Raw genomic sequence first — 26,563 nt, forward strand, 5'->3', positions numbered from 1 at the left:
CTAACCTCAGTAACCTTTGTACAACCTGTACTTGTACTACTGGGACAAAACACCTGGAAACATTGTAAGTATTATAAATATTAATATCTTCCCTAATGAGCTAATACAGCTTATTGTCAACAGTGAGCTTATTCTCCATGGTACTTTATCCTACTTTATGAGTGCTCCTGTTTTCACATCCTTTAGGAAATATTACTATCACTATGGTTGTTATCTCCAAAAAAAAAAAAAAAAGGGGTCTACAATAGGCTTCATAATCTTTTCCCAAAGTGTTCCAGTGTATCCAACCTGGAGAGCAGCGAGTGAGGATGAGTGTAAACCGCCCTCTCTTTGCTTCTCCTCCTCCTCACACTGGTGACAGAGAGAGAGAGAGAGGTGGACGGAGTGTTCATCAGAAGCTACCCGTGAGATTCAGCAGCAGTCAGTTGTAGTTTCTAAATGGAGGATTCATGTTTTCTTCCCACTGGGTCGCAGTGTATGAGCCGCTGTGTGTCTCATTCCAGCAGCTGTGACGGGGACAGACAGTAAAGACATTAGAAAGAGAGGAGAGACGCACCTCGACAGACTCCAGAGAGACACACACACAGAGAGAGAGAGGAAGCTTTCAGTCCGGCAAACACTCCGCGCAAACTGGGAACGACTTGACTGGTGAGTTTAACTTCATTAAATTATGCAAAGAACCAGTTTCACGTCTACTTTATTTTTTGTTTTTTTTTGCATCACATGTTTAGAGGCGCTATGAGTAACCAAAACTAATTTTAATATTCCCAAATAACATCATTGTCTCTTACTGCGCAATATTACATTTTAGACAGCTTTGAAAAAACTTATAGTTGAACGTCATAAATGGGGGAACGTGCTCTCCAGAAATTAAGATCAGGACTCATGGAAACATCATACAACAGCAAAGCCCGTCTTTTGATTTGTGTGTTGATGAGTGCCATTTGTAATCGTGGCGGAACGAAATGAATAAACCCCTCTGCTCGCTGTCACAGGTTGAAGTGAACTCAAGATATGCGTAAATGTGCCGAGCGCAGATGGACGAGGGGGGGAAGGGGGGGAAGCGCGCGCGAGTAAGTGTGTATGCGTGCGTGCGTGTCAAAGCGAGAAAGATTTGGTGCGTAAGCGACCTGTCATGTATCATTTCCCGTTCACTAAACTACCGCCGTTAACAGGCAGCACCAGCTAGCCACGTGTTGTGGAGCTTGTAGAGGAGTGTGTGTGTGTATGTGTGTGTGTGTGTGTGTTTGTGTGTGTGTGTGTGTTGAGGTTGAGCGCACCAAACAGGGGGGGGGAAAGGGAAACTGAAAACATGTAATTTCAAGCTAGGCTGCGCCCACAAAATGCACGGGGCATCAATTAGTTACATGGTCATGTATGGGCGCTCACCATATAGCTGGAAATCTATTTGAAAGAGCACTCATTAGCTGTGAGTGACATCCAGTTTATCATACTGGTCATGCAAACAGTAGGCTAGTTATCAGTTATTCTTTCTCCTTAGAAAGAGTCAAAAAATGTTAAATGATGCAGCCAGGAATCTTATGAGCATACATCAGGGTTTTTTTGTGTGTGTGTGTGTGAGTGAATTGATGCCCCAGTCTGAACAGTCTTTCTTTGTTTATAAACTCTTCTTTTTACAGCAAAACAGGCTATGCAAGAAGCTGCATGACAGACCAATAAATCAATGTCATATTTTTTTTTTTTATCCTCCCCATGCAGCCTCATTAAAACACCGTTTGAGGTGACTACATTGTTGCTTGGGGGAATCACACCTCTCTCCAGGCAACTTGACATGCTCCCAGTCTGCGCTGTGTCTGTCTTTCTCTTTTTTTCTATCCGTCTCCATTGCCCCCTCCTTCTCTCTGTCTCCTCTCTCTCTCTTCATTCTTTTCTTCCACTCCCCTCTCTTTCCCCATCAACAGCATCCCCCCATTCTTGGATGGAAAAAGAAGCGTGCATTTCCAAGCCAGTGACATAGGGGGGAAGGAAGCCCACTCCCTAGGATTCAGTCTGTCACCTTTTTTATTTTGAGATTCAGTGAAATACACACAACTAGAAGCCAACATGTTAATAATAATGCAACTGTTAACATTGACAGGCCTGTGTGTTTTTGTTGTCAAACAACCACATAACTATAAAAAGTGACTTAATTCAGAGTCACGAAATGTCAGGACACCACAAATTGCAAACTTGTAGTAGTATAATAGGAAATATTTCTTCCAAGGAAAGTGCGGTAATGAAGGAGACTGGACGCCAGCAGAAACAGTTTTATTTGCTGATAACAGCTCACTCCAGGCTATGGATAAAATTAGAACTCTAAAAACTACTTGGTTAGGGAAAGATTGTGGTAATGGTTAAATAATAAAAACACCCCTGCTGTTAGTTTGAGAATGTCATAAAGGCAAGTGCTTTTATGCCTATTCCCTCTGACCTCCACAAACGTACTTTTTGTTCAACATCACACAACTTCCCAAATCAACACTTAGTGTTGTTATGGAACATAAACTTAACATAATTGGGGAATACTGTTGTTGCGGAGACCTACTTACTCGTAGGCCTGTATGTAAGCAATAATGTATTATGAGGTAATATAAGTAAAAATAGACAAGTTGAAGACTTCCACAATGGGAAGCAGCTGTGAACTAGCATAAAATTGGCACAGACATTTATGTTTCCCTCAGGATGAATTGTAATAACTTTGGTGCCCTTGAAACTTCCTTATAACGCCGTCATCAGGTCAAATGTTATTTAGTTTATGATCAAATATCTGCAAATTCCCAACACCCTCAGTTGTACTGTTTAGTGCTAACTGCCAAATGTTAGTATACTAACATGCTAGACTAATATTTGATTGGTTTACAGGTTAAAATCATATATCAGGATTACATGTAGGTAGTCAGCACAGTGGTGGACTATATCAATACTAGAATTACACTACAATTACAGTGGCAAGTCTTTTGGGGTATGTCTTTACCAGTTTTGCGCATCTAGAGACTGCAATCTTTGCCCATTCTTCTTGTCAGATTGGATGGACACTGTCTCTGACCAGCAGTTTTCAAGTCTCGCCACAGATTCTCAATTGGATTGAGGTCTGGGCTTTGACTGGGCCTTTCTAAGACAATAACATTCTTTGCCTTAAACCATTCCGGTGTAGCTCTGGCTGTATGTTTAGGGTCATTGTGCTGCTGGAAGGTGAACCTCCGCTCCAGTCTCAAGTCTCTTGCAGACTGAAACAGGTTTTCTTCAAGAATTACCCTGTATTTGGCTCCATCCATCTTGCCCTCAATCCTGACCAATTTTGCAGTACCTGCTGATGAAAAGCATCCCCGCAGCATGATGCTGCCACCACCATGTTTCACTGTGGGGATTTTGAGCTCAGGGTGATGTGCAGCGTTGGGTTTCCGTCACACATAATGTTTTGCACCAGGGCCAAAAAGTTAAATTTTGGTCTCATCTGACCAGAGTACCTTCTCCCATATGGCTTTCGGCAAACTCCAAACGGGATTTCTTAAGTTCTTTTTTTTTTCATCACTTCCATAAAGGCCAGATTCATGGAATGCACAACTAATAGTTGCCCTGTGGACAGATTCTCACACCTGAGCTGTGGACCTTACCAGCTCCTCCAGAGTTACCATTGGTCTCTTGGTTGATTCTCTGATTAACGCTCTCCTTGCCAGGTCCATTAGTTTAGCTGGACGGCCTTTTCTTCTTTTCTTTCTTCATTGTGCCATATTCTTTCCATTTTCTAATGATGGATTTAATTGTTCTCTGTGAGATATTCAAAGCTTAGGCTATTTTTTTTATAACCTAACCCTGCTTTGCACTTCACAACTATACTCCACAACTTTATCCCTGACCTTTTTGGTGAGCTGCTTTGTCTTCATGATGCTGTTTGTTTTGTAATGTTGTCTAACAAACTCTGAGGCCTGCACAGAACAGGTGTATTTACATTGAGATTAAATTGCACACAGGTGGACTCTATGTAACTAATTATGTGTCTTCTGAAGGCAATTGGTTGCACCTGATCATAGTTACGGGTTTTACAGCAGATTCAGATTTTTACTTGTAAATAATTTAGAAATCCATGTAATACCTCCCCTCACACTTTATGGACTATTTTGTGTTGGTCCATTACATACAACCCTAATAAAATCCATTTTAATTTTTTTTTTGCAAGGCACATTAGATTCTTGTTAGTGTATTATGCTAACACAGGTCATTTTTGGCAGTCAATGACAGTCGTCGAGGTAGCTAATAAAACATTTTTGTAAGTTAGTTTAACTGAAAATGACCATAAATGTACTCTTTATGGTGTGTTTATTTTTGGTACCCATGATGAGAGGTTTGGTAAGAAGAGATGAGAGAGAAGAGAGAAAATGTGAATTTTAACACTGGCACTGTTGGAGAGTCTCCCTGGTGGTTCTATCTATATTAACTGTGAATTTACCGCAGCCCCTCTCTAGCTCTCCCTCTGCAGTGGATGAATAGCGCTTCTTGGAAAGCAGGCATCCCCCCCTGAGTGGCACGGGAGGTAGCAGAGCAGTGGCACAGCGCAGACGGATTATGCTCTCGCGTAAATCCGCTGTCATTTCAAAACTCTCCGTTACAAGAGATTGTCTAATGAGAAGCCCTCTGCTACTCCCTGTCTGTCTTTCTCTTCTCTCCCTTCTCTCTTTTTCACTCCTTTTATCTGTCTTTCTCTCCTGTCTCTCCCAGTTTAATGGATGTTTTTTTTTTTTGCTGTTTCTGCCTGTGTGTTTGTGTGAGAGCAAATGAGAGATTCTGTTTGAAGTCAACATGTAGAGAAAAAGGCCTCATATGTAGCAAAAAGGCCTAGAGTCTTTAACTCAGTGAAGTTTCTCCGCTACTGCAACCTTGGTTTTTCATTCGCCGTTGTGTCCAATTACAGAGATCTGTTTCTAATCCTTACAGAGTTCATCTGTTATAGCATCGCCTTTGTTTTCAAACAGAACTGTCAGTGCACAATGAAAAAGATGATGGATCAAACAGCAGAGCTGGAGGCTAGTCATGACTAGAACCAATCATGTTTTGAGTGCAATAAAACCAACTGCCACTAGCAAAATATTATACAAATTATTCCAAATTGTTATGACTTTTTAGCACTGCATAATGCATGAAGTAGAATAAGCACAAGAAATGAAGAACATGATTCTTTAAAATAAAGATAATTTGCTGAATTGTCACAGTTGACATTTTTGTCTTTCCCTATAGACCTCTCTTTATTTACTCATTGTCAGAGTCATCCTCATTATCCTTTTCTTTCTCCATCCTATGCTTTACCCTTCTACCTACCCTCAAAACCACAAGAGGCAGCCTGCTAAACATCCCCACATTAACCTGCTTTTGTCCCTGTAGCAGACAGAGCGCATTAAAGAGCAGCCCCAGAGGGAAATGTTTGGGAGTGGATCTGCATGCTCTAACTTAGTAATAAGCCAGGACCCACTTGGTTGGCTCGCTGTCTAGCTGGCTGGAAACATTGTAATAGTTTATAGGACTTAACAGGCTCAGCAGGGGAGCACTTCTGCTGCGGAAACTTACTCAGCCACCAGACAGATGGACTGAATGGACGGAGAGATGCATGGCCAGAGGACAGAAAAAGGGTGTGCAGAATGTAACGTAATGTACTGACAGGCAGGATTGAGGAGGGTAGGAATGGACGGCGCCACAGCGATGAATGAAGGAACAAAATGGAGAGAGAAATGTTTGGAGAAGGGATTTGAGGAGTAAGAAGTTGTGAAATTGGAAGAATGGAGTGAAAGTAAAAGTCAGGATTAACCAGTAATGACAGAGGGAAGGGTGGGAATTCTTGCAATCAGGCAGACACAAAAACGAGACAATGGAAAAAATGAATGGATGACTGTAAGACTAATCAACGCCATTGTACCAATAGAAAGAAGGGAGTTGTCCTTTTCCAAAAGCGTCATCTCGCCATCTCTCCTCGTTTGTCCTCATTATGAAAGAGCACATTGTATCGAAAGAATAATGAGTCTTAATTGCTTGTTCTTAGGGTGATTCAGAATGACAGAGCGTACTGTCTCAAGACAGATGAGGTATGAACATGTGTCGAAGACGCTTCCTTTTGCAACTTTCTGACCTTTCGGGAACGCATGTACTATGCAATCAAAGCTGCAAGTCACCAAACACACACATATACTAACACACACCGAGCTTAATGTAGTCTGTTAGGATCGTTAGCCGAGTTAATGTCCGTGCACTTGCCCCAATGGGAGTTACTGTGTCATTCTCCATGCTCTCTTAACAGATACTGAGATACAGATATAGACCTGCCTTTGGGAAAGACATATGCACACACACACACACACATGCAGATGCGCACCTCACCATGTGGCTCTTACAAGCCGTGGCAGACGGGAATATTAAGCGTAACTGTGGTGATGGTTTGAGGGGAGCGATGCTGTCACATCAGATTAGCTTGACAATATTTGGCCACACCCTTTTTTTCTTGTCCTTTACCCCTCATAGGTCCTCTCTTTTTACACCTTTCACCCATTTGTCATTCCTGTATTTTCCATCTAACATCATTTGTCTCAAAAGCCCCCTCACTCTCCTTTTTTTTTCTTTTAATGAAAGTCAAATCTTTGGGTCTAAATTGCCTGTTGAAATTCAGGAGGGGAGGAATTTGAAATGAAATTTCAAGCTCTCTCCAAATTGTGTTTCCGATCGCCTGTTTTTTAGGGCATCCAATGGTCCTCGCATAATCTGAGAAAGTCTTAAAATAACACATTTCTTTGTGCTTCAAGGCTATCCTTGGATCAACATATAAATTGGTAAGCAGTACAACATGCTTAACATCTCAGCTCTCCTCTTTGTGTCTATCTAGTCTCATGTCGCTCTGCCAGACAGGGCAGGAAATCAGTCTCATTTCTGCTTTAATTCGTTCTGATCAAACATGTCGCTCCCAATCAGCCGCATTTGATTAAGAGATGCCCGTATCACAGCCCACCAAGCAGGTAATGGCTGACACTTTCATATTTCAGTATTATTTTAGTGTGTATGTGCAGGATACACACATTATTTCCCACAGCTCGAGCTCACACCTGAGCAGTAGCATTTAGGCTTGTGACTCTCACACTGGAAGTGTTAATGTATTCTGTATATTTAGAAACTCTATCAATTCCATGTCTCCCACTCCAGTCTTTGTTAGCACCTCTGGTGTTTTTTGCTTTTAATCTGCCATATTTTTAACGCTTCTCTTCTCTATCACAGAGATATGGGGTGTAGGCTCCCTAAGTTGCGGAAGGCAGAAGAGAGGCGAAGCCCAGGCAATATCTACTCCACCCTCCGACGGCCTCAGGTGGAGACTAAAGTGGGCGTGGCGTACACTTACCACTTTCTGGATTTTCTGTTGGGGAAAGAAGGTATGAATAAGATTGCCAATGTATTGTCAACCATCTCTGTAAAAACAGCTATTTGTGAGCACTTAACATTGTAAATATTGTACATATTCTCCGTGGGCCTGTGAAACCCAGTGAGACATTATGTGACTTGACTTCTCCCACATTTGCATACTTGAAATAGTCATGTGGTGCATGTTTATGTATCTAGCACTTCTCTATTAATGATGGACACCAATTATAGTGATGATGATCCAGCTGGTGAAGCAGTTTGTTAATTTCAGTTCAAACGTCACCAGTGTTGGTTGTTATACCTCCAAGATGTCAAAATTCTACCGTCTATGAAAAATAATCTAAGGTTGTACTTGACTCAGAATTTTGTCTGTCAAATTGGATTTGGCTGTTCAATACAAAGATTGGACTATTTGTTCCTCTTTTTTTCCCATATAGACTATCTGGCAATCAGAAAATCCATCGGGATGAGTTTCAGTGATGATTTCGACCACATTAACGTAGTCAAACAGAGTCATGGGAACATATTTGTGAGCATTTAAAAATCAATAAAAGACAGCTGCGTATGATGCAAGATTTGAATTGTGACCTTTTTGAATTGCTGACATGTAACGTCATGCTACCATATGGATCTGTTGGAATAATGAGACAGATAGCACACATGTATTTCTGTTTAAATCAAGCTTTTATAGCCTTTTTTTTTCAACTTAAACATTAAGAACAACGTGTTAACAAATAAACAAATGAAGCAGTTTTAAATAAATTCACGGCATTGCCCACTATGAAATAATTAACATCTTTTCTTCAGCAGGATAGACTTATTTCTTTATTTCTCTTTAAACATAAAAACTAATAAATACATCTAAACAAGAATAAATTAACAAATGAAATTAAATATTAATGAAATAAACAAATTAAACACTTGCAAATATTATCGCTGTGCATTTTTGTAAGCTTCTGTTTTATCCTGTTACTGTAATGTACTGACTGACCAAAAAAAAGAAAATGATTACCCGACTTGAAGAATCTCAGTTGACTGAGAGATCTCCAACAGAAAATTCAACTCATCAATTTTCAGCCTTTGCATTTTTCACAAGTTTTGTGTAGGTTCTCCTACACGGTTGGAAGGGGAGGGGGGAGGGGTATTTACTTGGTTGCAATCTGTATGATGCCACTAAATCCCACACACTGCTTATATTAACAACTGATGAAATGACAATGTGTAACGTTAAAGGGTTCACTTGAAGTGATATTTATCACCCAACTCTTCAGTCCCCTTCAGCTCTACAGAGCTTTGTGTCTCATTGTTTTGGTTTCACAGTCTGTAACTTTACTGTTTTGGTGTAGTGTCACTGCTCTCATGCCTCTTAATTCCAGTGGCAGTTTTCAGTGAAAAGTTCTGATAAAGCACTGAACACTACCTGCCCTTCATCAAAGGGTAGACAAAGTTAGCAGCTAGCTGGTGAACAAAGTGGAGTATTTAGCAGCTAAAGAGCAACATATTTCCCTCAGGAGTTGGTGGAGACCAAAACAGAGCTAGAAGGAGATTGAATATTGTACTGACATTCACCAGGTAGCCAGAAACATGACTTGAAATGGACACTAATGTTGCTCCGTGTCTGCTCGATTTGTGAAAAAGCAACTGTTTGCTTGCATGTTCGCCATATCCACCAAATGTTGTGATTAGAGTCTGTTGCGCTGCCCCCAACTGGCCAAAAAAATCACTCAATGCAGGTTTATCTCAAAATATGGTCAAATTTGACCAAAATACGATCCAATTCTTTTTAAAATCCTATTATTTTTCCCCCTCATCTGTAGGATTGATTGATGTTAACCTCCTTGGTAAAATGAAACCAACAAATAAATGCAGTGCTTCTTCTTAGCCCCTGAGATGACAAAGATGATGATTGTGTCTAAAGTCACCCCCCTCACCTCACTGAGTGTTTATGATCTACTGTAGGGAACAGGGAATGAATGAGCGAAAGAGGTGATTCCAGACACCAGAACAAATCTTGGCCATCAGATGCAGCAGGCAGGCTTCATTCAGATCTAAATCACATTTGTCCCAGTTCCAGTCTGGAGGGTGGGGGGAAACAGGCTTCAAGGGATATGTCTTCACATTTGGTCATAAGCCAAAGCATTTCAAAGAAAATTCTTTTTACATTTTGCCTTGTTCTTTTTCAAGTACATGCGGTACTAACGTTTGCTGTTCCTCTGTCATCCTGAACTCTGGCTGCAGTGTTTGTGCGTGTTCCACCTCATAAAATAGCCACAGTTGCTATTCCAACTTTAACCAGTTAAATGAAATGTTTAGGTCAGCAACTCTGCCAAACTGATTTTTTTTTTTCATACAGTAAGTATCTTGAGGGTGAAATGTGGCTTATAAGCTGAAGTTGTGTCTGTGTGCAGCTCCTGTTGCAGGGAGTTCAAAGAGTTCTCTAATTCTCAGATTCAGCTATATTGTGCACACTGTAGCCATGCCCTCCAACTTCCCCCTGCCTCTCCCTCGCACAATGACAATATACTAAAGCTGATGTGGGTTGTTGCACGCTGTCTTGGGAAGTATGTCTGTATTTGTGTGCATCTGTTTGTTAATATGAAAAAAAATTGTGTGTCTGATAATGTGTGGGTGTGTGTTTGTGAGCGTGCATGCTCGCAGCGTCTTGAGAATGTTTGATGAGAATCCTCCAGAGGCATCTGGTTTCTAAAAATACTAATTCTGCCATTGTGTTGGTGGTTTGGACTGCAGAGTGATAGAAGGGAGGGAAAAGAGAGGCGAGGAGGAGAAAACAGATATAAAAAAAATCACCTCTTCTCCTCATGGCTTAATGTTTCTACAAGCCCCCGCCATGCACTCCATCACCCAACAAGCTGAAACAGGTGCAAGAAGCTCACACTTTAGAGGAGTTTCCAATGCAACACTGTAACAGACAGCAGGCACAACACCACTGCCAAGTGGCAATGGTCTGGTTGCCAGTCGTCTTCATTTTCAGCCAGCCCTGATATGTTTGGCAAATGGGTTAGGTTGTAGTGTTGGCTGGAAACGAGAGAGAGATCTGGCAACCTGAAATGGTTGTGGTGACCAAAACAGACAATAGACATTAAGGTTGCTCGTCTTTCTCGTCGCTAAAGGCGGTAGCAGATAAATTGTGTAATCGCATGGACTGCAGTACACACATATAGATACAGAAAGACCACACACAAGTGTTCATACAAGCAGCCATGGCTGCTCATTCACACTCACACAAAACACTTTATAGCACTTAGGCAACGGAGTTAGTGTTATCTTTCAACAGACAGGCAGGTCATTTATATGGTAAACTCACTGATGCCACCTGAGCTGCTTAAGATTGGTATACTCTATTTTAGGGTAAACACAGCTACTATGAATTGATTTTGTGTGTGTGTGTGTGTGTGTGTGGTTGTGAGTGGGTGTATGCTTGCCTCTCTCCCTCTCCATTTGTGATAGAGAGACCAAGAGAAGTGAAGGATTCCTGAAGGATTATCTGATTGTTTGTGGAGATTGAGAGACCTCATTCCCAGCAAAGGGATTTATTTGTGTTTGTGTGTGTGTCCATGTGTGTATGTAGGAGGCCGATAGAGGAATCTGTATGTCAGTCCATGACATTGAGGAAACCGCACGGTCAAATCCATGCTTTAATTCAATTTGGCTTCCATTAATAATATTATTTCCCTGCCAGCGTGACTTGACGACTCCTACACAGTAATGAAAAACAAATATCTTTCCTGGTGCCCCTCTGAGATGTGTGCGGCTGGATGGCTGTTTATTAAACTAAGTAGTGTTCTCAGAGATGAGCTGAATGTTCTAGCTGAAGAGGAGTGCAATGTGGTTTCTAACTTGACCTTTGACAACTGATGAAACTCACGAGACATAATATGGCTGATAATATGGTGTCTGCTTTTGTTTTATGATCTCTGCTCTAACTCCAGCGGGGCTTGGGCTGAAAAATATTTCCGTGTGACTAAGCCCAACTCTCTCTCTCACTGGGTCACAGTGACCCGGTTGTGAATCCAGGGAGGGTGAGGTATGTTGTATGTTCAATGTTTCAGATACTTGGCTTTTAGATATTTGGCCTGCAGGTCACACATGAAACATTTATTTGTTTACAGGTTATTTCAATCACATCTTATGGCCTGACACTAATGTGTTATTCTACTAACCTCTCTGAGCACCCATCTGCTGTGCCTTAAAGGGAAACTTCGGGATTTTTAACCTATTTTCCCAAGTGATTAATGGGGACAACACTTTTTGAAATTGGTCCAGTATTGAGCGAGAGCACGTCAGCCGCTTAATCCTTTGGGGCAATAATGCCCCGTCAATGTATGTCCGCTAAAAGTGCTTGTTTTTGCCACTGACATGTTCAGATTTCAACAACTCTCGCGAGATTTCAGAGTGAGACTTCTCTGTGAGCGAGACTTGATTAGACACAATAACAAACAGACTGGATCAAGCGACACCTATAACAATCTGAGCATGTCGGTGGTAAAACCAAGCAGTTTTAGTGGATGTACATTGACAGGGAGCTATTACCCCAAAGGATTACATTGCAGTCCGTTTCGTGGCTGCTGGCTGAAGTGCTCTCGCTCAACACTGGACCAATTTCAAAAATTGTTGTCCCCATTAGTCCTTTAGACATAAAATGGTGGGAAAATAGAGTCCAGGTTGAAAAATTCCAAAGTTTCCCTTTAAGATGTCACCCACCTTACAAAAAGTGCCATGATCTTCATTATCCTGTTGTAACATGGATTGGTTACCTTGACATGTCAGCATAAATGTAGAGTATGAAATGAAACAGCCAGGTGTGACATTTTAACCCAGCTTCCTTTGTGCCAAAGCTGTGCAGATAATGAGCAGAAGAAATGGAAAGAGCGAAGAACACGAACAGAGAAAGGCAGGCGGGGTGGGAGAAAAAGAAGTAGAGAAAAAAAAAAAGCAAAGTAAAAAGGAGGGAGAATAAAGTCAAGGATGTGTAACGAGAACAGAGGGTGAGAGAATTGAACAGCGCATGAAACGAGAAATACAGCGAGCGTTAGTCAGGTCTGGAGCGGGAATAGCGTCTGGAGAGCGAAGGGAGGAGAAGTCAAGAGAAAGGAGAGTTAGAGGTGTGAGAATGAGCGAGCGGGAGTCAGGAATCAGAGGATGTGTGATGAAGTAAGTTAGGTGCGATGCTGTGTGACTAACGCTGGTCTCTGGAGCAGACAGCGAGGAGCTGAACTCTGCTGATGACTTTCTGCCGCCCTGCAGAGACGGAGACCCACTCGGCTCATTAAAACTTACAACGTGGCTAATGCTCAGCTGTGTATGTGTGTGTGTGTATGTGTGGTTGTTTGCAGTGCTATTGTAGCTGTACCTGTAGGCAAGTTTATTATGATCAGAGGTATATGTTTAGATTTCTGCAGTGCTTATATACGTATATTGTATGTTTGTGTGTATATGTGATGTACACCTGAATGTAATGATGGATATAGCCTCCTCTGTGGACAAAGAGTGATATATTTCTTCTGCCTTACATGATATATCTCTGCAGAATCTGTGTGTGATGTATTTGGCTCAGAGAGCAGGCGAAGCACAAATCCATCAATTTGCGAGATCTGCACTCAGGTAAAAAATGAACATTTTTTTTATGAGAGATTGTTCAAAATGCGTTTTTCTGGATCATTTTTTTTCATGTCGTTTCAGTCTTACTGGCAAAAAGCCTGGAGCGAATGCCAGCAAAGATAGCAGAGAGTTGCTATGTGTCAAAAGTGAGCCAGCCTAGAATTCACAGCATCACAAGTACATGGTAGTGTATGCGCCTTAAGTGCCACGCTGTGTTCTCACCACAGCAAACCTTTTTTCTCCTGCTTGTACTTGTCAGCCATTTTTATGAACCCGGCGCTCTTTCTCAGACATTCCCTGTAAAGCCAGCGCTCTGAGGAGATCAGACCCCATTTGACAAAGCTCAGATGCTGACCAACAACTGTCGTAGCCTGCGGCTGCATTCCCCAAACAGTGGGGAGCTCCTGGCTCCAGGAAGCTGATTATTTTATAGTCACTGTTTTGGCACATATCCTTGTCTAAAACCTCTGCAAGTCATTAGAAGGCTATTTAAATAAACGTGAACCTCCAGCAAGCAGAGGGATAAGCCTTGAGGGTGGCTGTGAGTAGTAATCCTCATGCATCACCTAGCAGGCTTAGTGCAAACTCTTATTTTTCTCAGGCGCACACACTCAACACAGGCACAAAGATGGCCCATACACACTTTCCGAGGTATTGTGGCACACATACACCACAAAATATGCTTTACAGTCACCCACAGAAATTCGGGGATTTGTACAAGGAATTAATAAGGCCTTTCAAGCGGCTACTGGAAGTGGATGACTCTCACACTCCCGATACAACTTGCGAAATCCAGGGTCAAAAAGTGAGGCGTCGCTTGCAACACGCAGCAGCTGTCATCAGAATCAGGTTTATTGCCAAGCAGGTTTGCACATACAAGGATTTTGCCTTGGTGTTGCTGTGGTGCGTAACAGTCAAAATACATGCAAAATTATATAAATAATTATAATATAAATAAAGAATTTACACTAAAAGAAAAATGTAAAATATATTTTATGTTACAGGAGCTGGTACAGGTTTAAATTTTGAATATTAAATAAAAGAGAATGAGATGAAAGTACAAGATGTTGAGCAGGAGTAGACAGAATATTCAGTGTGCTTTATAATAATAATAATACAAGTTATGTTAATGTAGCACGCCATACAGGATCAAAGATCACAGATGTGCAAATGCGAGATTGTGGGGTGTTTTGTTAATATAACATGTGATGTCAATGGGGAGGATAGAGTTCGTGTCTGGCTGCAGATGGGAAGAAGCTGTTCTTGTGGTGTTGTGGATGTTTTGGTCTTGACAGACCGCAGTCTCTTGCTGGAGGGGAGCGTTCGAAAAAGTTTATGTTTGGGGTTGGAGGCGTCCGTTACGTTCTTTCCTGTTCGCCTCAGTGTCCTGGAGGCGTGCAGGTCCTGGAGGGACGGCAGATTGCATCCGATCACCTTTTCAGCACAGCGGATAATACGCAGCAGTCTGCTCTTGTCCTTGGCAGTTGCAGCAGCGTACCAGATGGTGATAGAGGAGGTGAGGATGTACTCAATGATGGCAGTGTAGAAGTGCATCATCATTGACTTTGGCAGGTTGAATTTCTTCAGCTGCCACAGGAAGTGCATCCTCTGCTGAGCCTTCTTGGTGAGGCCGCTGATGTTCTGCTCCAACTTGAGATCCTGGCTGGTGATGGTTCCCAGGAAGCGGAATGACTCCACAGTGTCGACTGGGGAGTCACACAGGGTGAAGGGGGCGGTTTGGGATGTGTTCCTTCTGTAATCCACAACCATCTCCACTGTCTTTAGAGCATTGAGCTCCAAATCATGTGGTCAAAGACAGCAGGGAGCAGGGATCAGCCGCTTGGCTGCTTCTTGTTTCCATTATGTCTGTGTCTCACTAAGACTTGTGCACACATGTATGCAAATGTTGCCACTCTTATGTACATCACACACACACATTTACTTCCAATCGTCCTTCTCTTTTTTTCTTCTCTGACCCACAAACTCAAAAAAAACACACTTGTAGTTTCACATACAGTTTCATACAGAAACACACACATCTCCAACTCTCTTAAACATACATGCTCCCAGTCTTTTTGCACAATCACACTCTTAACACCACACCTCCCTACCCTCACTAACTGGCACTATAAAACCCATCTTTTCTGCCCTGAGCTGTTCCCATGTTCCCATTCTGGAACGGAATTGCAGCCTCTCTTTAAATCCCACAGTGGCAGACAGTATAAATGAAGTCGCTTCCCGGCCTAAAGCGCTGCATAACACCCTAATAACTTCTGTATGCCTTGCTTTGCCTGAATTAGCTGCTGCGATGCCTTGACTGCGTCTCGTCGGTGGATGAGTGCCAGCCGTGCAGAGCTAATGACTGCTAATGACTGTTTACGGTGACAGGATCGTTGTTATCCCCCCCCCCCGATCCCAAAGTCTCCAGCTGTTATTACTATTATCACTGTACTGCTTTTGATAAGTCCCCACAGACACCCGTTTAAGTATTTGGTTGATGAAAGGCTCTAGTGGTTTCAAGCAGTTATGCCAAGATGATGTGATGGTCGGGTTTTCTCAGGGAGTTTTTCTCCCATTGTTTAACTGAGATAAGAGTGTGTGTGTGTTGGTGTGCGTATAGCCATGCATGTTGGCCAGTTTCTCGTGTGTGTGTGTGTGTGTGTGTGTGTGTGTGTGTGTGTGTGTGTGTGTGTGTGTGTCAGGGTATGTGTGAACACGCCAGATGATGGAGAACAAATTGAAAATGAGATGGCTTGCACATCTTTTTTTTTTTTCCTGTGCGTGTGTGTGTGTGTGTGTGTGTTTCTAGTTAATTTATTCAGGTTATTTTCTCTTCTCCAGACCCATGCAAATGAGATTGAATGGGAAAGGATGACAAGCATTCAGGCACAGACAGCCTCATCTCTCTCTCTCTCTCTCTCTCTCTCTCTCTCTCTCAGACCCCACTCTGCTAACAGCCTCTCTCTTTCTGTCTCCCTTTTTCTTTACTTCTCTCATCTCTTTCTTTTTTTTTTTCCATGCTCCTCTCTCTCACACACCTGGCTTCACTCAGCGAGACAGAAACACACACACACACACACACGTCTTCCCTTAAAAGCCCGTGAGCAGAGAGAGAGGGCCTTACTACAATGCATCGACCTCGAGAGGGCGGTTCTCACAAACACTGCGCGTCCCCCCCCCCGTGGATTTGCCATGACAGTTTGCTTCCATACGATAAGCTCCACTAACCATTTCCACTGAAGTGAAGGAGTTTTCTTTCTATTGTGTTTGGTAATAAGGGAGCCGGCTCTGCGTTAGCGATTGCTGCTAATGCCACACGCCCAAACAGGCAATGTAATAGCATTGTCTTTCAAACCTTTTGATGCATGTGTGCGCATTTTATTCAACTGTCTCTGTTAGTTTAGGTGAAAATTTGTTCAGTCTATATTTGTGATATGGGTGTGTGTGTTCAAAAAGTGTATGCCTTTGCTTTTGTGTCTCTGCATGTGTGTGTGTGTGTGTGTGTGTGTGTGTGTGTTTTCTAAAAGCCAGACTGTGTCGGTGACAGTGAGGACAGACAGAGGCTAATAGTTCTGGTGTAATTAGTTTCAGATTTAGCGTGAAGATGCCATGTGTTGTTGCTCAGTGGGAATTATCATAATGAAACATGCTCTCTGTCTTTGTTCCTTCACACCCTTTGTCCCTTTTTCTTCCTCTTTGTTCCAGCTTGTTATTCGCTCCCAAATGTGTCTCCACTACTTTCCCCTGTCTCTTTTTGAAACCTGTCATTCCTTGTCTTTACCACTTCTAACCTTGTTTTTTTTTTTTTCTCTCACCTGCTCTCCCTCCAGAGGTGCCAGTGTCATCGGTGCTTTGTCTCTCCTCGGTCAGAGAGCTACCTGTTCAGGTCAGGGAACTCTACGCGCAGGGTTTTGTCCTGGTTGCCGTCCATCCGTTCGTCCATCCCTGCGGCCCTCGCCACGCGCACATCCAGCGGCAGCTCCACCGGGCCGTGCTGGTCCGAGAGACGCCAAGGTACGCAAACTGAACACACCCCCACTTTTCAGCATCACTGTTGACGATGAATGTGATGATGAAATTGCAGCCAGATTTGAGGAATAGTTGGCCAGTAGAGGCGACTTGACTGTTTTTGACATGGAAGCCAATGAACCCCATTATCACAAGCAAGATTCTGCACTTCACCTTCATCTGTTGATGTGAAGTTAATTGCAGATGAGTCAGCCATGAAACATGTCTAACTTTAGCTCACTGTCCCAATTCTTTCACTTTTTGACTGTACATGATAACATACTGTACTGTGTCACTACTCCGTATACTCTGCAATTATCTCCTCTGTGACCCAGTTATACTTTGGTGACATGAAACCCTGCACTATTCACCACCACATGTGAGCAGAGCGTTATTCTCAAACTTTTACCACTCTCACCTCTGGTACAGCATGTAAGCTGATGTAACCTTTTGCTTTATAGTCCGCATCTCAGCGTGAAGGTTAATGCATAATGCTCCAAACAGAAATCATATACACACATGCAGAGACATCCTAACATGTAATGTTTCAACGTATACACTGTCTCGACATCATAAAGTAGTACACGTGCACAATTTTTCACTTAAATCTTTATTGGCAAGAGATTTGCAACATTAAATGATAACAGCAACAATTGCATCATTCATGCAGTCCTGTTGGTGTAGCTCCATTTCTATTAGAGGCATGAACGATGTCCGTTATTCCTATTTTCTCCTAGTTTTGCTGCTTGTAGTCTCAAAAAAAGTGTGTTTTTCCATCCAGAAGTTCCATGTAATAGTTTATTTTCTATTAGTAGTAGTTTAACTAAATATTCTTCGCAATTTAAGTTGTTGTTTTGCTTAGTCTACAGTTTCATGTGTTCTGCGTGCTATTTTAATGTGAATTCATGGAGTAGCGTACCGTATAAACACACACACACACACACTCTAGAGCACAGGCAGGTGCCGGGCTGCTCCTTTGATGCCCCTCCTGCCAAGTGGTCCTGCTGCTTCCTGGCACCTGTCACCGTGGAGACGGCTGATTGCATCATCAGCGCTCGCCAGAGGGGAACGGCATGCTGAAAGAGAGAAACCATCTCTCCATCCTTTCATCTGCTTTCTTCAGTGATGGCCGTCGCCCCTGTTTCTTTTGTCCTCCTCGCCCCCCTTCGTCCTCTTTACTCCGCCTTTTATCTCCCCATCACCGCCGTCCCCTTTCATCAAAAACCCTAAAAAAAAAAAAAATGAAAGAAAAAAATCTGACAGATCAACTGTTTCAAATCTAGCTGAGAATGTCACTCGCGCCTCAGAGCACAAGATATTACAACGGCCTTCCCGCTGACCTCAATCCAAATCTGAAGAGGCGTATCTGAATACTCCTTTTATGATCGTGTTCTTGCAGTAGGAGCAGAGGAAATTCAGTCCCTTTTTCTGTCTAATAAGTCTATTGTGATTGTGGTGAATGTGTGTGCTCTCCTAAAATGGAAAATTCACCCTGTACCAGAATTGACATTATGTTTCTTCTGTGATCATTCTGGCCCAATAAGTACATCTGTCTGCCAGAACCTATAGAGCCAGGGCTCATTTAAACTGTAATGTTACTGTGTGATGAAACTGCTCTGGTGATAATGAAAAGGAAACTAACCTAAAGGAAACAGTCCAGGGTAATGTCATGTCGTTTTCTGGCTCACAAGATTAGAATTGAACTGAACTAAATGACACATGATTTATGGTTTATACTGAACATTTCAATTCTGTCATTTCTCACCCCCATAGTTCAGAGAAAAGCCAACTGAGATGGGCAAGACATCGTCTGGAGACAGATGTATGTGTGGCAGGTCATCAAGTGGCTGACCCAGAGGTGATCCAGAGCTATGTCAAAAGAGTGAGTTCAACCCTAAATATTGTGATGTCTGATGCTTGGGATGAGAATAATGTTCTTTGTTCTTTTTTTGTGTGTTTTGCCATCCATGCGATCAAGAAAGTTACAAAGTTTCTTAGAAAGTAACGGCTGAAAAAAATGAGTTTTACTGCTCTCTCTGGTTGAAAGTTTCATGTGTTTACCTCTTTGTGATCAGATGTTCAGACGCTCTTTTTCACCTATAACCCCAACCAAGAGTGATGTCACAGTGTACTGCAAACCCTGGAGTACACTTCTATATCGCTGCTGCAATGTTGAACCAATGGAGGTCAGCAAAAAGAACATGAAAAAAAGAACAGAAAAAAATCAGCCCATCAGACTGTAATTTCCAGGGTTGATTTAAAAAAAAAAAAAAAAAAAAAAAAAAAAAAAAGAGAGAGAGAGAGATCTTGTGCAAAGAAAAAAATGCACTACAGCTTTAGTGATGAGGCCTCTACACAGGGTGGAGGGCTTAACATTGCCATAATAGTTTCAAGGAAAAACCTTCAACTGAAAACATGAATGCTATCTGAGCTGAAGGGCACTGAGTGCTTCTCAGTCAGTTTAAAGAAGACAGCAGGGCTAAGACAAATATTTAGCATGTTTTTGAGTATGTTATGTTTTACAGCCATGTACAGATCTAGAGGGAGGAACAGGAGATCACAGACTACAGGCAGGTTGTCTACATATCTTTTACCTCAGAAGGACTAATTAAGTGACTTCATCAGTCATTTTAAAGAATTATGTAACTCTTAATGAAAATTGTGTATTCCCGCCTTCTTTTGTTTTTCAGTCCCACTTGAAAAATACCTCACAGCTGCTGGATTTGATTGATTTGGATTGTCTATCCTAATCGTATACGTGCATGTATGCACACTGTACTGCACCAAGGTGGCATAATCCATTTAATAGAATGAGTGATAATGTTCAGTCCTAATGGCAAATGCAAGAATTTAATTAAATCATTGCAAAGACCTTTTTTTTCCCTCTTTTCTTTCTTATCTATTCTAGGAATCCAAAATTAAGGACTTTTCTCCCTGCTTTTGTTAATTTCAGTCAAATTAACAAAAGCATTTGATGTTGAATCAGCCACTACCCCCATCTTTGTTTCTGTACTTGTTGCACTGTGTGTGTTTTGTGTGTGTGTGTGTTTCATGTTGGCGCTGCACTGCTGTGACAGTGAAGGAAACATTATGGGGCTCAAAAGGCTACAGGCAACTGCCTATAATTGCCTGTCTGTGCCATATGGTAACCCTGCCTCCGGTCCTGACATGCAGAGCTTCTCCAGTTCAAATGGAGCAAATTTAATTAATGGTTTTCCATTTCAAATATTGCAAATTTACCTGACTGGAAGGATTTCAACTATTAATCGTGAAAGGAGCCAAGCAAGAATCAAGTCCAGTTGTTATGTGTTGGACTGAAATGACTCATAAAAATAGATGGACTTACTGGATTCCCACTAGTTGCATCTCCTGTGACTAACTGAGAAACAAAGGGAGGAGCTACAGTATATAATGAATGATAAACTGGCGAGACTTAACCCTAAGATACCCTGCCAACTACGGCGCTGTCACTGGCATTTATCAGCTGTAAAACTCACTTTTAGTCTCTCCGCTCATGAATTCGCCAACAGTCCAACAATGGGGAAATGAAAATGTGCTCTATTGAATAGATTTGCATCTGAACACCCAGAGAGCACAAAGGGAAACCTGATTGGATGGAAATGCACATCACTGAGTATAATGTGATAGGCTCCGGCAGCGTGACATGAATAACCAATCAGATCACAAGCTGCCAGAGAGTTCGAGATAAGAACCCAGGAGCTGTACTGGCCAGACAGACTGACAGGATGCTGTCTGTGTGTGTGTGTGTGTGTGTGTGTGTGCGCGCACCATTCTATACTTTTATTTTTCGCCAGCTCACCCACTCTCAATCTGTCTCTGGATGTAGTCACCCAGTTTTATCTGAGTGTGTGTGTAATCATAAGTGTGTTGGGTGGTAATAGAGAGACTGTTTATATACGTGATTCATGCATGTGCATGGATGAGTGAAGTGTCAAAAGTAGTGGGTAATAGGGGAAGATGTGTCTCATTATTGTTCTGTTGGTAGTTTGCAATCTGATTTCTCTCCCCGTCGAGCCTGTCTAAAACTGTCAGCCCAAATATCAACTGACAATTAACCACTAGAGCTCCATGAGAGGGAGCGACACAACACACACGCAGTCACACACATATGTGTACACACTCGGATGCGTGGAGATAATGAGGTCCTTTTGTCATTTGAATATTTGATCTTTGCAGATGATTAGGTAGGTTGTTATTTTGCAGGATTTCTCCTCTGTGTACGTCAGCCTTTGTTTGTGTAAATGAGGCTTTGTTTGTCTGAATCATGTAGAAGAGACTGCAAATTCATTTATGGTTCTGTCTTTTATACATATGTGTCACTCAAATTTGATTTTAATAGAGTTTTGTGTGTGTATAGATGATAACATTGTGTGTGTTTTTATGTTACCCGTACAGATCCAGGATGTAGCGGAGCAAGGGGTGATGTTTGTGGGCTTTCTCCAACAGCCAGGAGGAGCACCCTGCTTTATGGGGAGCTGGGACCCTGAGGATTTATCCTCCCTGCACTCCAGCCCTTCCCCCATACATCGACACCCCTTCAGCTCCAACACCAGCCCGACAGATCCCACAGAACCGCACCATAGTGATGTAGAGGCTGACCGTCCCCACTTTGAACCTCAAGAGTTAGATCGTGAAAGTGTTGGAGATACACAGGACCACAGGCCTTCGCTGCCCAGAGAACCAGACTTCAACCCTCTGAAACCCATCCAGTCATCAGAGATCAACACAGAGGAATCTAATGAACAAATTCAAACCTCACACATCAGCCTCAGAGAGCCACTTGAATCAACAAACCAACCTCAAGATCACAGAAAAGTCGGTGAGGATGCAGTTCAGTGGTGTTCAAATCAAAACCCAGTAGAGAACCAGGGGAACCAGCTGTGTCCCAGTACTCCAGAAACGGCAGGAACAATCAGACGGCATGACCATAGTCCGCCAGATCTCAAAGAATCCACAGAGAAGCATTTTAAACTTCCAAATCGGAGAGAAAGACGAGATTCAGGCTCAGACAGCTGGCTCAGCTCTCCAGAACTGGATCGTAACCGTGAGAAAAAGTCCAACTCCACCTGTGCAGACGGGCAAAGCAGAGTGACGACACACAACAACAACAACCATATGCGGCTCAAGAATTCAGAGAAAGATAAGAATGCAACTTCACCACCAGCACAAGCTAGTAAGTAACAAGTTTCATGTTCATTTCCAGACAAATCACCATGATACAAAGCTGATGCTGGTGTCTTAACTGTCAATTTCTGTGTTTGTGCACCTGCAGGGATGCAGCTCTTTGCTCTGTACAACCACACAGGAGAGCTGAACACCTCTCTGAGGTTCTACTCACTCAGGGTGCCACTGCGGGTACAAAAGGAGGCAGGGCTAGTCACAGAAGTTGATGCACATTGGCTTGACCACATGACTCAGCATTTCACCAGCGGCGCTCACCTCATCGATGGCTTTTTCCAGCTCGGAGACGATAATGGTATGTTTCGTGGCCTTAGCAAAGAACTGGTAAGATTGTCGTTTTCAAAGTGATTTTTACCCTGCGGTCTGACATAGTAAATAGTTAAAGCTGTTAGAGAGTTGTGACTGTTTAAAAAAAGGTGTAATTTAGGCAGCATTAGTGCTCAATCACATCACAAAGGTGAAACTCATTTAGTGTCCTCGCAGAATTGCTGGTGCTGAAAGCTCAATGATGTAGTGACTACAGTAATTGGAGGTTGTACAACACAGCTAATATAACTCCTCCAATCATTCTTGTTTTGTTTAATCAATCTGTTATTTTTTGGATCAATCAACTAATTATTTAGTCCTTAAAATTCCAAAAAAAAAATACCAGTTTCCCAGAAGCCAAGGTGACATCTTCAAATTGCTTGTTATGTCTTACCAACAGTCCAAAACTCAAACATATTCAGTTTATAATTACATAAAACAGAGAAAAGCAGAACATGCTCACATTGGAGAAGCTGAAACCGCATGTGTGTGGCATTTTTGCTCGATTATAAACGAGTTACATGATTAATTAATTGCTCTTTCCATCGATCGAGTACTTCACTGACTGATTTCAGTAAATTTTAATTAATTTTCAGGGCTACATAGTTCACTAAAGTTGAACTGTATGTGAAAGCACAGATTTATTTCTTCTCTTCTTGCAAATCCACTAATTGCAGCGATCCACTGAAAATAACACTGATTACGGTCTGAACTGACAAAGCCCCTAAGCAGTATATGCTAAAAACCTCTTTGGTGTCTAAGCCAATCAGCTTCAATTAAAACTCCCTCAAGACCACAGCACAAACTCATAACCCACAAAATCTACTGTATGTCGTCTCATAGTTGGTGGCCTTTTTAAAAAAAACAGTCCTCATTCTATTTTTGATTTATTTTTTTCCTCTCAAATGAATTTGTCAATTTTTTTCAGCTTATCTACAGACTTCATGTATTTTCATTGGTTTCAAAAACTGCTCAAGCTGTAGATCCTTGGTTCACTGCTGGGAAATGGATGATATGCATGGAGTTATGTGCCGGAAGTCAACGGCTTACACCATAAGTCACTGTTCAGTCACCCGTGGAATAAGTAGGCTTAAGCCAAAGGGAAAGGGGGGGATCAACAGTGAGAGATTGGCAAGTGGAGACGAGCTTTTAACTCCTGTCTGAATCACATACATGATCCTCTTGTTTATCTGACTCGCTGTCCAATTTGTCCTGTTCCTCCAGATAACGGGGTTTCATCTGTGGATAGCGTGTTCATCCTCCAGAGCTCTGCAGAGGAGACCACGAACGCCTCCTACGATGCTATCGTGGTTGAGCAGTGGACCGTTGTAGATGTGGGTCTTTGACTCTTTAATACTCTATTTCACCTGGGAGAGGATGTGCAATTTGAGGAATCCATCGTGACTAAAAGCTTGAGCTGTTTTCTATCATATATTACATAAGAGGGGAGATAAAGAAAAATAGTGTGTGTTTGCCTACCTGCCTCCCGTGTATACATATATCAGTGTGCCTACATGTATGTATGATCATGTATATGTACAGTATGTGAGTAATGTGCTCTGCTCTTTCTCCCACTCAGGGTGTGGTGGTAAAGACAGACTACATCCCACTGCTCCAATCTCTTGCTCCGTATGGATGGAGACTGATGTGTGTGTTACCCACACCAATTGTCAAGACCAACAGGTACAAAACTACATCCTAAGTACCACTTTGTCGAACATAAACGCATATCTCTGCTAAACCAGTCTAACAAGTGCTCTGCTTTTTCTTTATATTCAATCAGTGTGAATAGCATCACCTACAGTAAAGGACTAATTACTGCTTTCTTAATGAAGGCTGCTTTGTTGTCATTATTCTATTGTCCTAGATGTTGCCCATCCTCATTCTTTTTGGGATTAAGACTGACAGTGTATCTTAGATACGCAGGACAGATGGTTCAAGATCTGACAAATCATGATCATATGCTCATCTCAACATGAAACCGCTTTTGAACTCTGTCGGAGCTGCGAACAAAAACACAGCCGCTGACTTGCCTGGTGTCTTGTAACCTGTCACTTGACAGAACCGCAGCGAACAGAAACCGGATTCAAATACGTGTAGCGATATGCCAGCTCCTCAGATTCCGACATACAGGTAACGGTAGTTAAAGGGCTGCTCTTTTCTTTTCTGCAGTGACGGGAGTTTGTCGACCAAGCAAATCCTTTTCCTTCAGAGGCCCGTTTTGCAGCGCAAGAGAAAAGACTTCAAGGTTTGCCCCCCACCCCCCCTTTTTTTCCACCTTTTACAACAAATCTGTCACTTGTTTCTGTTGTGCCTTTAGGATACGTGACTTTATGTCACAGAAGGTGCCATTAAAAATTCATGTTACTAAATATGGGATGTACAGCAAACCTAAACTCACTCAGGAGAAGTCTAATAATAGAGAAGAGAGTCTGCCTCAAACTGTACAGGAAAAAGGCATCAATGAGAGAGGCTTTGTTGTGGTTTGTCAGGTGTCTGGAGAGAGAGAGAGAGAAAAAGACACGGCACAAAGCGTAAAACTGTCTCAAACACATCTATTTGATTTCAGATGCTGAACCTCAGGGGTCGCAGCAAGGCAAAGAAAAACTCTACTGGAGAAACGCCTGAGGAGATGGAGGACAGGTCCCCCGTGATGGAGACAGAGATGGACAGGTTGAGAAGAAACACAAAAGCAGAGGAAGAAGCAGAGGGGAGGAAGAGCTGGGACAGCGGAAGGAGCGAAGGAGCGAGCCCTCAGGAAGGTGGTAAGGAGAGCGAAGGGGATGCGCAACATCAAAAGGGCCTCTTGCTCCTACCGGGGAGCAGGGCTTCCGTTGAAGACCAGGAAGAGGAAACTGACATCGACAAGATCCTTATGTCCAAGCAGGAAAAGTCAGTGAGATGGACAGATATGTGTCAGAGAGATGACGGAGGGGTCAAGGAGGAGGTGAAGACAGAAGAGCGAATCAAACAGCAGCTGTTTTCTGGCGTCTGTTGACACATTGGGCACAAAATAGGCAATGGGGAGCTGGAACCTGGTTAGTTTATCCAAAAAAAAAAGCCTTTTGAAAGGGATGTTTTGTTGATTTGGATGTTTAGTTCCTCTGTGGACAACACAGACGTTGTATCTATATCACGTACTGTTGCTAATGCTTCAATCTGCTCTGGTTAGGGGTCTGTGAGGTTGTAGGGAACCAGTGTTGTGCAGTTCTCTGCTTCGGGTCAGTGTTGCTACTGTATTTGATGTTATATGAAATGAGACCATACAAAGCTAAACAGTACAACCTAGAGCAAGTCTATATCCCGAGCCTTAAGTATTATTTTCTTGCCAATTGTTGTATTTTACTACTTTCTTGTAATAGGATTGTTAAAAAGGGAGTATTGATTTCACTGGGCTTGTTGTATTTTTATATGTAAAAAGAAAACTTATGATAGAAATAAGAGGGGGAAAGCAAACAAAGTACCTAGTACGTTATGTTGATGTATTACCTTTACATTTAAGGGTCAGTTCACCCAAATTACAAATAAATACATCTTTTCAGATATGTCATAAATTTCTTCCACCCCAATATAATAGAGGTGAAAGGAATTTTGTAGCAGCAGCAACGTTTTTCCTGAATTTGTCCTGTTTACGGTGGATAAGCCCCTTTGCTATGAATAGTTTTTATTAGAACTACTTGGTACCAAAGAAATGGTTCCTAAAAAAAATTAAGTGCATTCTGTGGATTGTCCAGAGTAATGGGGACACTTTAAGAGATGGAGCTGTTGACTTTTATACGTTTTTCAAAGCTGTAAGCATCATAAAATGAAATTCTCTTCAACTCAGATGGATACCACTACTGTACGTGAGGGAGGGAGTATATATTTCTTTGTAGTTTGGGTAAATTGACCGAGTAAGAGTTTCCTCTTCAGAAATTGTGTAAAGTAGAAATCAGCTATTTATTACTTATTTCCCGGACCACCTGTGTTGTGTGTGTGTAAGTAGTGTGACATGCAAGTCTTTACATAAAAGAAGAGGTCAATAAAGTGTTTAAAAAAC

At 42.2% G+C, this 26,563-nt stretch overlaps 1 protein-coding gene across 1 annotated transcript; it reads left to right on the forward strand.

The window, feature by feature from the left end:
* Positions 1–88: 88 nt before the first annotated feature.
* rftn1a (raftlin, lipid raft linker 1a) lies at positions 89–26,547 on the forward strand. The gene is made up of 10 exons (XM_067611273.1): positions 89–648; positions 7,249–7,400; positions 16,839–17,022; positions 18,790–18,898; positions 21,433–22,210; positions 22,310–22,513; positions 23,749–23,858; positions 24,104–24,207; positions 24,697–24,772; positions 25,094–26,547. The coding sequence occupies exons 2-10, from the start codon at positions 7,253–7,255 to the stop codon at positions 25,520–25,522; spliced, it is 2,142 nt and encodes a 713-aa protein (XP_067467374.1). The 5' UTR covers positions 89–648; positions 7,249–7,252; the 3' UTR covers positions 25,523–26,547.
* The last annotated feature ends 16 nt before the right edge of the window (positions 26,548–26,563 follow it).

Source organism: Thunnus thynnus, chromosome 15 (genome assembly GCF_963924715.1).
Source record: "Thunnus thynnus chromosome 15, fThuThy2.1, whole genome shotgun sequence".
NCBI lineage: Eukaryota > Metazoa > Chordata > Actinopteri > Scombriformes > Scombridae > Thunnus > Thunnus thynnus.

What these genes read in the sequence shown, in the direction of transcription:
- rftn1a (XM_067611273.1), top strand. Translation starts at nt 7,253, where the DNA reads ATGGGGTGTAGGCTCCCTAAGTTGCGGAAGGCAGAAGAGAGGCGAAGC. An exon ending in TTCACCACCAGCACAAGCTA is followed by an intron (nt 22,211 to 22,309) that starts GTAAGTAACAAG and finishes GTGCACCTGCAG; the next exon opens with GGATGCAGCTCTTTGCTCTG. An exon ending in GCAAGAGAAAAGACTTCAAG is followed by an intron (nt 24,773 to 25,093) that starts GTTTGCCCCCCA and finishes ATTTGATTTCAG; the next exon opens with ATGCTGAACCTCAGGGGTCG.